Below are 18,449 nucleotides of genomic sequence, written 5' to 3' on the forward strand. Positions count from 1 at the left end.
CTGCTGCGTGCTTCAGATTCTGTTGTGTATTTCAAACTATTAACTTGTGAGTCCCTGACCTAGAATTTTTTCCCACAAGCCTCTTGTGGTGTTTTTCATGGTGCTTTGTTGGTTTTTTTGCTCTATCTTGTTTTGTGTTTATTTGAGTTGGTTGGTTGGTTTTTTTAAAGCATGAAAATAAGATACTTTTTCACTTCTGTAACAATAAACCTATAGGGTTACCTCCACTAAATATTCAGTACTACCTGGTAACCTTGCTGTGACATTTCTGTCTTTCTTCCCACACAATGCAACAGGAATTTCAGGCACCAGAGCAGATTCTCATTAAATTTAGTAGTGTTCAGCTAAAAGCAATACAAATGACAAGCTAAATTCAGTCCTAAAGAAAAGAAAAAAAAATCCCTTAAAGGTACCATTACTGCCCAAATACTTCAGACAATTTCAATCTTCTGTTCTAGTTTTGAAAGTCAGATGCCATTTATACCAGCTGGAAACGTTTCTGGGATTTCTGTTCTCATTTGAAAAAATAAAGATGGATGTACTGTCTTCTCATTAAGATCTTTTTTTGGGCCCCATCTCACAGAGCCATCTCTTCCAAAACTTTGCTTCTACAGTCACCATATATCACTGGTCACATCATGTCCAGCTGCAAACAGAAGAAACAGATTTGAAAGAAGCAGCACTGAAGTAATTTCCTATATGTGTTTAGTGCTAAGAAAACCAGGCAAATTTGGAAATCCTTATCATGTAACATAAATAGATTGCACAGAATTCAGTACTAATCTTCTATAAAGTCCAAAAACAAACTGAAAAATCTCATCTTCACATAATCATCTGTGCAATTTATAGATTTTTAAAAGTACAGTCCAAATGTAGAGATCTGTCTGTTACCTAAGCTTCTTTAAAACCATCTACACCATCAGCTGAAGCCTTGGAGACAGATTTGTAATGAGACAGCCTGTAAAAGATGGCTAAAATATTTATTAAAAAAACTGATATCCTTGAATTTCAGCAAGCCTATATAGAGAAATTTAATTCAAAAGATCAAAACATCTTTTTAAAAATGTTTGAGTTTTCAACCCACATAAATAGCAGTTCAAGATCTACAAACCTTTTAAAAAGCTATTATAGTAAATTATACCAATCCACTTTTAAATGAGTGCCTCACTGGCTCTTTTGAAGCATATTAGAGGACACATTTCACCCCTGTAAATACCTATGTTACTACATCACACAGTATTTGCCATCATGAAATTACACACCTGCCTAAGTCTTACAATAGCAAGTAAGTAATTTCATGTGGCTCTTCTGGTTCAATTCCTTAGGTGTTTTCTAAGCCATGCACTCTGATATCTACTGCTTTAAGAAGCATTTGGCTCTCTCATTGCACCTTTCACTTACAGCTTAATTCTGAAGCCACACCACATCTTTATAGTACTCACCAGATCATCAACATCACCACCTTCATCTGTAGGAGGCAGAGCTTCATTTTTCTGTTCCTTTGGAGCCAAGAACTAAAAAAAAAAAAAAAAAAAAAAAAAATTATGTGATACTGACAAAACTGAGAGCCTTCAATGTTACGTTAACAGAATGTCTCCTCTGAATATCAAAACAAAGCCAGCTGAAATTAAAAATCAGGAAGGAAGTGTTTCTGGTTTCCACCCTCCAAAACCATATTAAACTACAGAAAACTTTGTAAGACTTGCTTTTAAAGGATTTTATGGTGAAGTGTGTCAAAAACCAGACATAAGGACATGGTTCTTGAGACAACACATATAGAGGGCTGTAGAGAACCCTGTGATAAGGATGCTGCAAATATTATTTCCTAGACTCAGGGGGAGATAAGAAAGATGCATAGAAGAGAAATCATTTGAAGTCTACTAAGTCCACAGAAACAACTTCAGGCACAAGAAGTTTTTGAGACATCAGTGGCTGCAGTCTAGGACTGTACATTTTTTCTCTACCCATCCTTTTTTGTTCACTGTCAGATGGGATTCTGGATTAGATGGAAATTTTATCCATTTCAGTTTGACCAGGTTTATGTTCTTCAAAAATATTGTGTGTAGGTACAAAATGCTTAGGGATAACAAAATCCCTGACTCCCAATGATATGAGTACATACATGAGGGTGACCAATGGCTTCTTTGAGACATTTCCTACACATAGCATTCTAGTTTTGTGTTGAATTTTTAAGTGTCCCCATTTAATTCAATTAACATTTACCAAATGAACAAAGATATGAATAAAATAAAAAACCCTCTAACATGCAAGATGGTTAGAATGCCAGTCTTAAAAATGGAAAACCATTATGTAAAATTACATTGCTGTAGCTGCTGATACAACTCACCATATGCCCTTCACTTAAAGCATGACATTCATAAACAGAAGAGAAAGGTAAGTTGCTCAGATACTATAAAAACTGAAATCAAACATACAGACAATATCTGGAGTACAACCATCTCCAAAATTATTTCACAGATTTTTCTCTTAGCCTAAAAAAACCCAAAACATTAAAATGGTAGGGAAAAATGGCAATACTTAACTCTTACTTAAAAAAAGCATCCAGTTGTCTACAAATCCTAGTTACTACCTTTTTATCAATATCCTTAACATAAAATCTTTTTTTTTCTTATTATTAAAATGCACCAGAACAAGTATACAGAGCTAGAAACAACCCTGTCCCCCAAGAAAACATAGGCATGAAGCTATTGAGGAAAAGCCACATTCCCAGACTTGGAGTCCTGTCATCCTTAAGTCAGAAACAACTTCACTATAACTCCAGATGATGAAAGAGAACAGCTAAGTAGAAAATAGCCACATTAAACAGGCTATAAATACCTGCTTAGATAACTCTTTTGTGCTCCTAAAAGGGAGCTGCTGTTCAGCTGGGGACTTCAACTGTGTCAGCCAGAGAGGTTGTGTAAGAGGCCATGGGATCCCTATCAACATCACCAATCTCTGAGACCACACATTTCTAGTGTGAAAAGTTAAAACATTATTTTAATAAATAAAATATTCTGATCCTTCTCTAGAACCCCAGTGACCAAAGGTCAGAACTTTCCTACATCCTAAGCAGCAACATCCAAGAGAAACATAGAAATCTCACTCCACAGACAACATTCATGTTCTAACCTGCTGAGTTTAACTTATCAGAGATTCTGTAGCTGAAAAAAAAACGAAAGGCAGGGAATGTGACAGAAGGAATTAGAATTTCAGGATGGTGTACGTCTGTTTATCTTTTTTGTTGGAAGAGTTCTTAATCTAGTAGTAATATAAAGCACATACTATGAAACTAAAAGCTAATGACATTTGTCAGCTCTGAAAGGCTTTTTGTGCCAGATCAAATTTCCTTTTTTCACATTTAATTAAGAGTCAATTGGTATTTCTGGAAGTAGCACATTTTTTAAAAATTTTACAATCAGCTTTCTCGTGCTAAATTATGCAAAGGAAGCTAAAAGCCAGAGAAATGTACAATGAAGATTTGCAGTAAATTGAAATCTGAAGTTTCCATCAAATGCTGAACATCCAAAGCAGGGGTTTTTTTCTAAAAACCTGTTTTACATTTATGCAAAAGCAAATTACATATAATAGCTGTGCTGAAATCCATTATCTTCCCCAAAGCAACCAGAAAAAGCACTTGACATTTCTGCTCTTTTAACCTACCATCCTCATGCTCTAAAAAGAGTATCTCCACTATTACAGGAAAAAAAAAATTCTAGTGATAGGAAAATATGCATGCATAACCTACCTCAAGCAAAAGGAAAAAGGAAAGTTTGACCTGTCTAATAAGCAGCCTGGTAAGTCTTCCTTTTTCCTGCAGACAACAACCCTAAAAAACCTGTAATCTTACAGACAAAACAGTCTTGAAACTACTAGCAGCTAGTAAACAGCACACAAGAGAAAGGGCTTTTGTGACACAAAGGACAACACTGAGAGACAACCCCACGACCTACAGGCTTGCACATAACCTCTACAGAGGTGAAGAAAACTTGCATCTTACTCTGCTGGGAGGTATTTGAAAAAATCCAATATAACCCTTAAATGAAGGGTATCGCCTTCAGTACAAAAAATAAATGAACCACTTTTGCAATCTGCTGTAGACCTAGGAAAATGCTGGCTTTGTATCAGACAGGAAAATTGTGGCAGGGTTTAACTGGACCAAAGAGGACTAGATATTATACCAGCTCCACAACACCAAGATAAAATATTCTATCCCTGCAGATCTTACTCCAAGAATACACAGTCCTGCAGTTCCTTAATGAAAAAGTCATATGAGCCCTTAACAGCCAATGGGAATTAGAGTTCTGGGTTTGGATTTGGACAGTGTGTGGGGAGATGGTTATCTAGTGAGTATCTGGAATTGCCAACTGCTTAGCTAGCAAAGAGATGCAATCCAATTACTCTGGTAGTTAAGGTAACTGCCATCTTAGAGAACTCTGCTGCAAAACTGATTTCATGCAATATCTTGTATTCCTCCAATTTAATGGGAAAATACAGCTATTGTATGAGCTTCAATCAATCACAAAATGACCTTCAGTCACAAAATAGTTTCTGTATTGCAATATATGGTGATTGCAGGATGATGGTAAACAGAAATGTAAATTTGCAGTCAGCCTATAAATGCCTTCTCCAGCTTAGCCTGGCAGCTGTGAATCCAGTCCTTGATACTCTCTCATTTGTGCTGCATTCCCATGCAGGCACAGTATTTTTCAGCCACCACAAGCTCACAGGGAAGACAATGGTATGCTGCAAGGTCTTTGTGGTTAATAAAGATTTCCTTAAGGAACGGTGGCTATTTCACACAGCATTAGCACATTTTTTGAGCATCAGTGGTAGTTTCAGACTAGAAAGTACAGTTCTCAAGAACAATATTGTCTTAGGAAGTTTCCAAGTAATTTCATGGCACTTGATGTAGATAAAAAAGGCTGATACTCTTTAAAACCACCACTGGGGGAAAAGTTGCTCTATACCTTTATGTGTAATGATAAATAGCCAGTAGGTCCTTCATGTCTAGAAAAATCACCATACTCTGTCATTTGTATCCTGCACATGTGCTCAGCTTTCTGGACTTCTAGTTTGTTAGCTTTTAATTTTCATGACATTTCTGTGCCTTCTTCTCCTTGAGATAAATTGTTACAGATGAAAAAAGCAGTTTCTAAAATACAACCTTTTTCTACTCACTAACTAAATCATAGAGAACCTACTTCTACCCATTTCTGCCTATTGCTTATGGAAGGCCTGGAAGCTGCAAAAATCAATGTGGCATCTTCTATAAAAGCTACTTCTCTGCAAAACGGTGATTTTGGACACAGTGTCACCTTCAGGGGGGTCTGTGATACAAGGACCTATCTCCTAAACTAGCAGCCTGATACAAAAACATCCATCTTATCCTCTCCACACAAATATCATTTTTGACAGCAGCTCTGAATTTTGCTTCCCTTCAAAGAGAAGGCACCATTCTCCCTGTTACAATTCAGTCCTTTGTAACTGGGACATCCTTCTTTCATCACTGTAGTTACTAAAATGCTACATATCTGTAGAAATTATATCTGTAAATAGTCCAAAACTCCCATTTCCAAAGGATCTAATATGGTCACCAATAATACCCCTAGCATTATGTATAATGCCCACCCATCCACAAAAGCTACACAAAGGGAAAATATTGGTATCACTGCATGTATGGTGAAAATTAGCCACAACAACTTGAATTGCTGGAGTTCACAAAACCTTTTTAAAAAGTATCAGATTTTTGAACTTGTGCTACCAGTGAGAACATATTTCTTTCTGTGAAGTTCAAATAGTGATCTTATATATGTAAATAGCACTCTGCTGTTCCACTACACTGAGTTGCTGAAGTTCCTACTCTTTGTAGAGTATATTTTCAGATCATTTCAATACATGCTACTTTTTAAAGACCAATTACATTAAAACTTGTACATGCTAAAGTAATTTTGCTCTGAAATGCAGAAGTTTCAATTGTGTGGCAAATTAACATTCTTATTTCTTCATATGGATCTTATTTCATTCAGCTGAAGATTTATCCACATGAGAAACTCTTCAGTTCCAGAGCAAGAGCTCTATACAAACAGATGCTTATTAAAAAAATGATACCTTCTCAGCCTCTTCACCTGTCACCAAACTTCCTTCCGCTTCATCTTTAGTGATCAAAGAAATCCTTTCTGAAAAAAAACCAAAACATAAAATATCATTAGAAGGCTTCCCAAAAATTCACCTAATGTTAGAAGTGAAAAAAATGTTCCACATTTCGACTTCTGGATGTGTCATCATCACCAGCAAAAAAAAGAGTATCACTCAAAGGAAAATGTGACTTGCATAAATGAGTCAACTATGATACAAAATATGATATAAAAATAAATTAATGAGCATATTCATAAGCTTGTGGAAGTATCCATTTAGGAAACTGCTAATATTGTGACAATCAAACTAATGAGACACTGAAATCATAGTTCACAGACAAAATGCTGAAAATCTATTAGAAATTGCACTTTTAGTCATTCACAGCATGCTCTTAGGTCCCCAGAAAAAATTAACTCTTGGGATTCAGACACTTGTGCTGTGATTATCTAGTCTGACTACCAAAGTGCTGATCCTGCCCCACTTTGCTCCTTCGTTGTGCCAGCAGCACCACACTGTGCAGTGATGTCCCACCCCTCCAAACAAAAACCTTCCAAAAAAATCTCCATTTATTTTGACCCCAACAGTTTTCCCAGTCTAGTTCATCACTTGACCATACAAATGCTTGTGCCTGAATAAGCAGCTCTGGGTGTGAGAGCAAAGAATAGGAGATTCATAAAAATTTCAGCAGCAGTGTAAGTGTAGAATCACCTTCATGTGCCCACAGAACCACATGGCAGGGTTTCATGAACAAAGGAATTTGTCAAACAGCTCTGCCTTTCTTCTGAGCCACTAACTCATTAACTCACATCCACCTTCTTTTGGTGATGGCAGTCACTCATGACAAGACCCAATGCACACCACACTTGGTAGAAAAGGGGATGGGTCATGTGGCAAGAATAAGAGAAGACAGAACTCCTGCTCTTGTTAGCAGCAAGTAAAAAGCAATTTCAGCTGCCTACTGAGAGCAGCCAGATTATGCATTAAGCATCAAGATTTCATTTCACCATGTCCTCAAAGGAAGATAATCTACGCTGTATGAAAATATCATCTCTCTTTGTATTTGTTTGTTTGGTTGATTTTTTTCCTCAAAAACATACTTCAGTTTGTCAAAAACTCTGATTTATACTAACTAAAAGTTATTCATGGCTTTGAAAGATCCAAGTTTGCTACTTTCAAAGTTTATTGGTTTCTTTTTCCAAATTTATACAGAGAAGGTCCCCTACAGCACTACTGAATATAATGTTCTTGTCAGTGTTGTCCTGTGCTGTTTTTTTCACATTGCTAAGCAAATTCCCATCCTGTAATTCAAAACTGGACAAAGCAGACATTACAGCATGTCTGGAGTTCATCGCTTTGAATGGTACTACACAAAATCACATCACTGCATTTTATAGCATGCACCCTTAAGAGATACAGCTGGGCATTTAACAGATGTCCTTAGCATTGGTTCCAATTAAAAACAAGACTATGAGGTAAAAGATTTTTTTTTAGTCTGCTACATTTTCTATTTGTGAAAATGTTCCTTTATTTATCACTTGTGTAGTCTCTGAATGTCTTTTAGAATGGCACTGCCTTGTATCTCCCAGTTTAATCATAGGTAGATGTCATATTACCACATATTCTGTCCTTCAGGTTACTTAAATACAAAATGATCAGTGACACATTTCAATGCTATCTGTGACTTTTTGGAAGCTTAAACTGCAAGAATCTTTTTATAGCTGTACTGCATGAGTTTTTTCCATTTATTCTGAAATTCAGCTGAAATTGTGTCTTCTTCTCCTTACCCCATAACATTTAATTTGTCTCTTCTTCTACAATTAATTTACCATTTCAACAAGACTTGGCAATGCATTATGAATAATGCTGATATAAAACTATTAGTGCAGAAAAGGAAAGGAAGCTACAAAACATGAAAGTTTTTTTTTTTTTTAATAGCTGCAGGAATTAAGCATATCAAAATGCTGCAGTGGGGTTAGTTTAAGTGCCCCACTGCTAATGAAGTTTTCTTACTTAATGGATAAATGCAATACAGCTAGAAATTGCCTAGTTTTTTTTTTAATGCCATCCTACCTTGTACCATGATCTCCCAGAAATCAGATAAGGCTTTATCTTCCAACTTTGATTTCAGTGCCTGCAGAAAGTCATTAAAGCACTGCACCTTGGACAGCTGAAAAAAAAAATGTAACAGCAACTGTAAGCAAGAACTATTAAAGCAAGCTTAATTCTTCATTAAGTCATTTAACATGGTGAACACAAAAGTCTCTACAGAATTTGGGTTTTATATCTATTAAAACTGTGAGTTCTAAGGAATGGTGAGCCACAAAAAGCACCTCTCAGAAAACTAGAAAGACTTGCTTGTAACTAGCTTTGTTGAAGAAGAAAATTGTAGTACTGTACTTTTAACTAGCACGAGCATCAGGTCATAGGCCTTCAGTTCTATGTTTAAATAAAAACAAACAACAGCAAGTAATACCAGAGAGGCTAGTCCCCATTCCAGTAACAACAAAAAACCTCATAAAATGCAACTCTATTTCTAAAATTTGAAACATATTTAAAGTTAAATTCTCTTTGCTGCAGCAATACATTATCAAGCAAATAGGCCCATCATGCCTCTAATTTGAAAGAGGTAAGAGTATTCACACATTGACATTACCTTCACGGCCTCCTCTCTAAAAGCTCTGATACAGTCGATCCCTTTCATGTAGTACTGGGAACCTTTGTTTTCCAAGAACTGATCAATGCGGTTTTTCAACTGCTGACTCACTGGAAGACAAGGAGAAATAAAGTGATAAATAAACAAAAGAATGCACACTTTCAAGGAAAAAAATCCAACTTTTCTTTTACATCTCTCTTTTTCTACTCCACAGGCACCTAAGTAGTTAATCATACCCACAGTGCCTCAAGCTATGCAAGTTGATAATTGTTATATAAGCTAGTGACAATAATTTCAGCCTCTCTGGAAAAGCCAGATATACTAAGAAGAACCTCAAGCATGTCCAAGACATACTTTTCCCTGAAAGCCAAGAAAAAAAAGCAGAGGCATAACTTGTTTGATAAAAATTTGGAATCTTAAAGCTTAGGGAGGTTGATGTTCTACAATACAAGTGTATCCCCTCAACATCCTTTGCAATCAATGCATATTTCAATGAAAGCATTAAATTTATGAGAAAGGTGTAATAATGTCAAACCAACAGGTGTAGGGTGACTGCAGTTAAAAGACCTTGCTGTTATTGACATCAGGGTATGTCTTGCCTCTTGTACAGGCAGTTTAATAATTTTTCATCAGAGCAAAGAGGTTTATGATTACAGAGATTATAAACTGTGCATGCCTGACAGAAAGAAGCAGAGTTAAATAGTGAGACCTGTACCAACAAGAAGGGGAACACCAGTTTTACCCTTACTGTTGAGCTCCTAAATGTAGGTAGCTGTAAACCACTGCAAACAGACAAGAGAAATGCCACCCAAGAGCTCTGCTAATCCCAACTAATTTCTGCTAGTTTTTAGTCATTTACTTTCTCTTCATGTTTACTTACAGTTAAGGAACTGTCCAGTTTTACCCTCTGACAAAACACCTCAGCCAGGAAAAACACAAGCATGAGGAGAATACAACAGTGATCTATAAACTCAGAAGCATTGTGAAAAGAATGAATAGGGAGTTGATAGTGTCCTACCTCTCTCAAAACAAGAGTCAAGGCTTGAGTTAAGAACAAACAATAAAACAGGATCTTTTGAAACACACACCAGCAGTTAAATCAGCCTTTGGTAAAGGGGTTAAGTTTTAACAACTGAAAAAATGAACAAATTCTCAGAATTCTTAAAAGAGGATGTCTACCAAGGGAGATTACCAGTGTTGTTGCCATTGAGGAAGAAGATTCAGGAAAGCTTTCTGACCAAAGCAGAAAGCTTTCCAGCATCTGCCTGTCCTGTTCTTGTACTGTTAATGACCAGTCAGTGGATTAGCAGAACCTTTCCACTGATTTATAGCCTTTCCCAGCTCCAAATGTTATGGGCATAGACATCACTTCAAGAATCTCAGCTATGGAAGCATCAACAAAGAAAATCACCTGCCAGAGTGGTGGAAGAAACAAGAAGTAAGCACACTAAGAAGGAGACATTGTTTAAGTACTGTGTTCCTCTCTGCTCTTACGAGTATGCACAGCACCAGCTGTTACATAATTTTCTATAAAATGCCTAATTGAACTGAATCTGAAGGACAATATCTCTGCATAGTGTGAAACAAGGCATGTTTGATATTCTCCCACTAGGTTTTGACAGTTTCTAGAAAAGGAGGCAGATAATGGTTGTGCTCAACAGCAGTTACAGCACAAGAAAGTGTGCTGAAGTGCCTACTGTGCCAGAGGTAATCAGCTCACTCTCTATTTATTTCACCAGTAGCTGACAAACTAAATTGAAGTCTAACTACTTAAGCTTCCCAAGTTAAGTCAGTCCATTTTTTTCATGGTTAATGATTTTCTCATTAAATGTTCTAATTTCTTATGAATTGCACTAATAAAAGCAAGTCCTGCTGGTGTTTTCAGTGGTGGTGGTGTTTTTTTTAAACACTGCCTTCTCATTGATGTGTTAAATTAAAACCCCAGGCACTAAAAGGGTGCAATAAAAGTCTTCATTGTCAGAAAGATTCCAGCATACTGTTTGAAACTATCAGACACTCTACTACTTCTTTCGCATTTAATTTTTTTTAAATCCCTTTCCATTTGATTGCCCTGGCAGCCATCAGAAGAAAAGACTTTCTTGCTACTGACTATGAGATGCCTCCTTTTGAAATCTGTTGTAAGGAACCAAAGGAAACCTGCAATGTTTTACCAGGCACTGAGAGTCCATAATATAGGCAGCAAACAGGTTACATGGCAACAGAATTTAAAGTCACATTCCTCTAACATCCTGAAGTAGCTTGGCTAAAAACTTGATTTTGTCCATTGGGTTTCCCTTAAATGATAGGCCAATGAAGGGTGAATCTAAAACAGACAAAAAATCCTATGTTCTGATTAGATTACCAAATTATTTCAGGGGACCAAAAGTAATATTAAAGACAGAAGATAAGGATTATAGCAGGAAATTCTTGAAGTGGTTGCTGTTCCTTTAGACTTCTAATCTGAGAACTTCGTTGATTTCCTGCTGCCTTTTCATTAGTCTGAATCTTTGGGTCTGGATGCAGCAAAAATAGATGTCCCTGTTTTTGGAGCAAAGCGTGTTCTGCATAAAGCTATCTTTTTAACTAAGCCGTGATAAGCATTAACTCTGATGTGTCCCAGACAAATCTCAGGCATTGATGTTTTGTGGAGTAGTCCCTTGAGTTACGAACTGACAGCCCATTCATCCACTCCTGTGTAATTGTAACTTTTTTTTTCCTTCTCAATTTCCCTCACTCCACACACATTTAAGGAAGTGAACAAACAAGAGACTTCTACATTTCGCATTAACTGGAATTTCCAGCACTCCTAATAACCACCACATTCTGCAGAACATCCCAAGAAACTTTAATCTCCTCTTCCCTCTTTCTACTGTACCTCACTGGTTAGATAACAAATATAGTTATTAAGGGTTAGAGAACTGCAGGGGAAAAAAAAAATCCCAGAATAGATCTTTTAGTTCTAGCAGAATTTAATCCCTTCCCCTCTGGCATTCAGATACATTTGCTACTCCAAAATACATTCACTAGTGCTGTCATTTTTTGTGAAATATGCCATGAACAATTATATTCACTTGTTATCTCTGAACAGCTACAGTACAGAAGTGCAGTTAAATTTTCATGTTTGTTCAGTTCAGCTCTTGGTCTTGATTACTATACCAATCAAATTACACAATAATAATACCAAAACTGTCTATTATTACAGTCCAAGCTTGATTCCTTGGGGATTCCCCTCCCCCTGCCCCCCCAAAAAAGAAATCAGGTTAAAAAAAATTTCTTCCTTTAACAACAGGAGTCTTTTTTCTAATCTTCTGATTCATGTGCTGCTGGTGGTAATGATTTGTATTCATGGACAGTGCCTAAACTGACAAATCAGTGAAATCACCTGATAATTCATTTAAAAAATACTCTATAAAATCTTTCTAGAACTGAAAAGAAGAAAGAAATTCTGAACTGAAAACTGTACTAATTTTTAAGGACCCCCTTCATCTTTAAGCCAAGAAATAAGAATTTTAAGACCAAGAGCTGTTGGCTGTTGAATGAATCCAGTACCCTATGAGGTCCTGTTCAGTTTTGAAATGGTGTCTCTGAATGTCCTGTGAGTATGGGTCAGAATGATTGAGGCTGGACATCTGAAGGACATATGACCCAAATCCCTGCTAAAACCAGGGTGCACTGTGGAACAGGTGCCTCAGTGCTCCACAGACTTGAGTTCTGTGTAACTCCAAAGATGGAGAGTCTCCAAGTTCTCATGGGTCCCTCTTTCTATGTGAGCCCCATCATTGTGATCTTTATTATCTTTTTCCCCATAACATCTAATTCATATTCTGTTTGCTGCAGCTCAGAGCTCTGAATCTCACCCAATCGCTATGCCCTTCAAAGACAAACCTGGCTTCATCTTCTCTGTGAAGCAGATATACAGAAAACTTCAAAGTGATTCTATATACTCAAGTATTTGGTTTGCAAAAAGCCTTCTAATGACTGAATCATTTTCATCAAACCACTCATTGCATCTGCCCTGCCTAGCAGTAGAGCATGAATAGTCTCTGAAATATACAAAAACATCCAGTAAGATAAAAATGCAGACAAACTGCAAAAACCTGCCAGCAAATAATTGCATGAAGTATTAGCTTTTTAAAAAACTATCTTAGCTCCAGAAAGGTAATTACCTATACTTATTTCTACAGAAAATCTTGCAATAAAATATCATCCTTGTTCACATTCAGTTACTGATTCCTTCAGCTATATTTTTCTAGAAATGCCTAGGAAAAAAATATTAACTAATTTACTAAAATACAGAAATGAGAGCTTAGTGCAATTTGTCTCTGGACATGCAGATTTCTCTCCCAGCTGAAACTCAGCAAATAAAAAAAAGCTATTTTGACATCACATTCTCAGACAGGAGTACTGTAAGATGCAATGAAATGTGGCCTATAAACTCACACATTTACAAATTTACAAATTTTACAAATTTACAAATCAAAGAAAATACTGTGCATGTGTCAATACCTTTTTCTACTCCCCTGATTCTATCTGATACAGAAGCCTATGAAAATACAACACAACACATCAGACATGATCTGCTTTCCAGAGATGCAGACATGGATGGAAACCTTCAAACAGGAGGATGAACTGGCACTACATGGCTACTCCTTTGGTATTACAAAGATGGCAAGCACTGACATAATTTTCTGAAGCCTTCTCTGAAGCCACAGCAATGAAGAAACTCATTGTACACACTTGGGAGCAACAATTAGATTCTACTCAGGTAAACTAATCTATTTTATGTGCAGTCATTGACAAAAACGTCAGAAGCTGTTATCAGGGGACATCTCTTTGTGATGACTCTACACTTGTGACTTGCTCAAAATAAGACCTGCATAACATGACATTTCTCTGGCCATGAATGCAAATAAGAAAGGATGTCTAGAGGGGAACACAATTCTAGTTACATGAGCATCAGCATTAACCAGTAAGCTGAAACCATCAAACAAATCTCACCATGTAACCCTTAAGCAGCTCCCTACTAATAAGAGACACAGTTTTCAGGTAAATTCAAAGTTGATTATTGTTTCAGGAATTGAGCTGCCAGTCCAGAAAACCTGTCTCTAAGACCCTTACCAATCTGAAAATCTTTGATTTTCTGCAGATATTATTTAGGGATTAGTGGCAAAGATGTCACACAGCATCAGATACGGACTAGCTTCCACTTAAGACTTCTGCTATGAAAGGTACAAACCCTGATTAATGCATCCCAGTGAGGGCACTGCAGGAAATATACTGGTACCTATTTTCAGTGATAAATATACCATCAGGACTTCCTACAAGCTGTTTCAGAAGAAAAATAATCACATTGCCATCCTCTGGTACTGCTACCTTTATAATTTTGGTGTGGGTGCGCCATTAACCTGCAGCTGAATTAAAAAGCAACTGTAGTGTCACTATTTAAAGTACAACTCTTCCTACTGCTACAACTTCTCTATCTACTAAAAAACAACCCACCTCCAATCAAACAGTTGAAAGGTCTTTCTCCTCCCAATGAAAGGATTGCTGTTATTTTAAAAGTTGAATGTAAGCCCTATTCAGTTAGGAAGACTGTAGCAGATGTTTTTTAATACAAGAAAGAAAAGCAGAATGCAACTTAGCAGTTCTCCTGTCTGCATCCTGACACATAAAATGCTACCCTTTTTACAAATAAGTGTTTGAATCCCACAGATTATCCTTTTCTGCAAAGAAATTTTATGTTTCTTACGTTCTAGCAGAGGGAAAAAATTCATCATTAAATGACAAAATTATACCAAAAAATCCCTTAGAACCACTGAATAGTTTTAAGGCACAATTTACTATTTACATAACCAAGTGCAATATAGCAATCCATTAAAAACATGCCTGCAATGTTCAATGTGTTAAGCTACCTAAAAGGCTCTGAAGCACAAAAAGGATTACCTAAAAGAAAAAAGATAATATGCAAAGTATGTTTTTATTTATAGTGGCTTCTCTCTCTCCTTTAAATGGGTGACTGCACTGCATTCTGTTTAACTACACCTTATCATTACAGAGCAGATCACAAAGAATAAAAGCAAATTGCTCAAAATTTCAGAACCTTCCAACCATGTACTGCAGTTATCTCCAGCACAGCTACCAAGTGGATATATTTAAGCAGTCTTTCTAGTTAAACCATCTTCAAGGATAATCACTATAGTTATTTCTGCCTTAAAGCTTTCCTACATGAAATTTATCACCATAACAAAATAGTCAACTGTTCCACAGTTTCTGTATTCTAATGTATTGCACAACGCTTTTTTTTTTACTGCATATTAATATAGCTGAAATTTAAGAACACAACTCCAAATATTTTTTTCAATAAATAATTTCTTCTGGGTCTAATGAAAAAATACATGCAAAAAAGCAAACTAGCTGGCTTACAGGTCTGGAAATTCTGGAGAGAAATAGCTATGCAGGCTTTAACAGGCTGTATCACAACTCAATATACTGATAAACACACTCCTGAAACTACATCCAAAAGGACCAAAGGTCTTGTTGAAAGACCCAGTACCTCACTTAAGCACCTCTGCAAATCTTTCTCTGAAAAATGGAATGTGACATTAATGGCTATTTGGCAGATCAAGTTTACCCTGCCACAACCTTCAAATCACCCTTTATGAGATACAGGGCCCCATCCATCTTGTGCATTCTTCTTAAGACACCTTTGGATTACATATATCTCTGCATAGCTACTCCAGGAGGTAAATATCATACAAACCAATGATAATTTCATGGCATTTCAGACTTAGGCCATGCAAGACAATGTTTGACCTCTGCCTTGTGTTCTTCTTCATCTCTGAGATGAGCCAGTGCACACAGAGCCTTCTCGCAACAAATACTACCTGCTTATTCCACTCTGAATTCACCTGTGCTTTCTTTCACTCACAAGCAGTAAGAAATGACCTTTGCATGTGAAGGTTTAAGTCCCAGGCACAACAGTCTCTTTTTTTCTTCATGCAACATGAGACAGGTTTCTCACTCTGTGCACACCAACAGTTCTCCACTTCAGGCCAGAAAGACCCTGGGAATGAGAAGCTGAGGCTCATTCTGAATGAGGCAGTCAGTGAATACCAAGGGGTCTTCTGTTAGAAACACCTGAGGGGTTGCTCAGGTGCCTCAGTGTAGCTGTCTAGTGCCTTCTTACCCAGACACAGCTACCTGAGACTTTTAATTGGGGAAGGCAAGTATTAACATGGGAATTACAAACAACACCTTCCTTGGCTGAGTGGCACTACTAAGCTAACCTATAAATTCCAGAGGAACTCACATTGTACTAGAAACTTAAGTTTAGACAAATGGACTGCATTTATTGAACTCTGAAGTTGCTACTAATATAATTAATATAGACAAAAGTAATTTACCATCTTTGAAGTCAGCATTTTTCTTCCTCACCAGAATTCGGAAATCTTCTGCTGGGTTAACACTGCCTACCTACAAAAAGTACAAAACCAAATCAATTCTCTTCCAATATCCATCTCTCTCTTCTTGTCAGGCAACAAGAATCTTTACATTTCTTTTTATTTTCATATGAAAACAGAAACTGTGTACTTCTCTGCATTCAGACTCAAAAATGCAAGTCTTATAAAGTGTGTTAATGCATAGTACTCCTGGCAAAGGCTGGCTATGACATGAGCAAGATGAACTCACTCTGCTGCACTGTTACAAGCTGGCCACTTCTCTGCTGCTGGGAGGACAGAAGCACAACAATTCAGGTTATCTGCTAGTTCAGCTTTGAGATCTTGTGTAGCACAGCCCTCTTAGACCTCCCTAATCTCACCAGGTGCTTAGTGAGGAGTGTGAGCTCCCAGGCACGTGGGTACAGAATCAGTGGTGTGCCACTCCAATAGGACCTCAAAATTAAAGCTTGCACTTAAATCATCTAGGCTTTCTGGCAGAGTCTGACATCTTAAAGCCAAAGCTCTAAATGGGCATGTAAATGCAGAAATCTTTCAAAGGAACTAAAACCAGGTCAAATATAAATAAACACTGAAAAATGGATGCATTAACTTGAGGGGAAAAAAACCAACAACCCTACATTGCTTAAAATTTCCTATCAGCAATCATAATTCCCCTACTTTTTTTTATGCTTTGCTGCCAGAATAATTAATGGACTTTGCAATAAGTTTACTTGGCCTCACTGTATTTCTTTAAGATCTAGCAATGCCACTTTTCAGGAAATACCAGAAAATTGTATTAGAAGTGTAGAACACTGAAATCTTTTTAGATATCAAATATTTTTATAAGTATCAATAATGCTTTTTTTCAAAATTAACCTTAAAGAACAGCACATTTAAAAACAAGAGAAGTTAGCTCAATATTAACTATTTTTTTATAATAGGAAAACATCAAATAAAGGAAGGTGCACAGTTATGATATAGGTTTCATCTAAGCCATAATTTCTAAGTTAGATCTAGGGGCAAGATGAAACCAAATTTGTGATTTAGACCCCCAATTAATACAGAGAACAATGTCTAAAATCACAGCAATACTTTTGATTAAATACACAGAGGCAACTTCTATGTTGCAGAAGATATGAAACACAGCAAGAACAAAATTCAACCACTGAGCTCCAATTTTGTTTTCTTCAGATCCTCAGGCTTTTCTTTTAGATTTCTAAACACCAGGAGAGAATTTTGTCCTAAAATATCCACGACTGATGGAAACTTGTGTTAACACATGCCTAAGGGCAGAGAAAGTTGTCTTCACAATCTCTAGCAGAGTCTCAAATGTACAAGTAGACAGTATTTCTGTCATGTTTCAGCTAGAAACTCTCCTTTTATCAGGAATTCTGGATATTCACTACAATAGACTTAGAGAATTAATCTTCTCCTTTGATAATCACATTTGTAAAAACATGCTTACAGAGGTGATATTGCCTTCAGCAAGTTTCATAAGGCTAAAGCCCTCTTCCTCATCTTCAATTTTTGGTTTCTTAAGGCTGGGTTCATCTTCACTGCAAATGAGAAGGACAAAAATGAATATAAACACTTGAAGATGATTGTCCTGCCTTCCAACTAGCGAGTCAATAAATTAATGAAATATACACTGAACTAAACTTCATTACATAACTGTTCCAAAATCAACACTTTACCATGCCTTATTTGTCCCTTGGGCTGCACAAACCAGAGAGTATAAACAGAAATCAAACTTCATCTTCACATACAGCAAAGGCATCACTTGTTGAAGGTATGAGATTATTACTGCTTATTTTAGGGTGAATTTCCTTATACAGACCTTCTTCATCTTTCTAAATACAGAATATCTCCAAACACTATTTGGAATCTCTGTGTTGAGTTAGCCTTGATAATTTACAGTATGTAACATGACATTTGGTATTTTCACTAGATTTTTTTTCTAAACATGAAATGTCAGTGAAAATTTACCATTTTAGTAAGACATAAATTTACTGTTCAATCACTACCTGCTAGAGCTTGTCTTGGAATTTACAGCTAATACAAACCTCTTTACACAGTGGCTTTTGAGTTTAATGACCACTAATCTGTATCAGCACATGAGAGCTCTGTAAACTTCCACCTTGTATTTCTTAAAACCTGCTAGACAAACTCCAGTTAAGCAGATCAGAACTATCTTAGGACATTTTAAGCTACATCTCAAA

General features: G+C 36.6%; 1 protein-coding gene across 1 annotated transcript in view; it reads right to left on the reverse strand.

Moving 5' to 3' along the window:
- Positions 1-314: 314 nt before the first annotated feature.
- The window catches only part of XRCC5 (X-ray repair cross complementing 5), a 48,239-nt gene continuing 30,104 nt past the window's right edge, over positions 315-18,449 (reverse strand). The window contains exons 15-21 of the mRNA XM_058809733.1: positions 17,696-17,786; positions 16,195-16,264; positions 8,792-8,901; positions 8,209-8,305; positions 6,112-6,179; positions 1,443-1,514; positions 315-646 (exon numbers count right to left, since the gene is read on the reverse strand). Coding sequence (XP_058665716.1) covers positions 632-646; positions 1,443-1,514; positions 6,112-6,179; positions 8,209-8,305; positions 8,792-8,901; positions 16,195-16,264; positions 17,696-17,786 — 523 coding nt within the window. The 3' untranslated portion in view covers positions 315-631. The remainder of the gene's footprint in view (positions 647-1,442; positions 1,515-6,111; positions 6,180-8,208; positions 8,306-8,791; positions 8,902-16,194; positions 16,265-17,695; positions 17,787-18,449) is intronic.

The sequence above is a fragment of the Ammospiza caudacuta genome, chromosome 8 (genome assembly GCF_027887145.1).
Source record: "Ammospiza caudacuta isolate bAmmCau1 chromosome 8, bAmmCau1.pri, whole genome shotgun sequence".
Classification (NCBI taxonomy): domain Eukaryota; kingdom Metazoa; phylum Chordata; class Aves; order Passeriformes; family Passerellidae; genus Ammospiza; species Ammospiza caudacuta.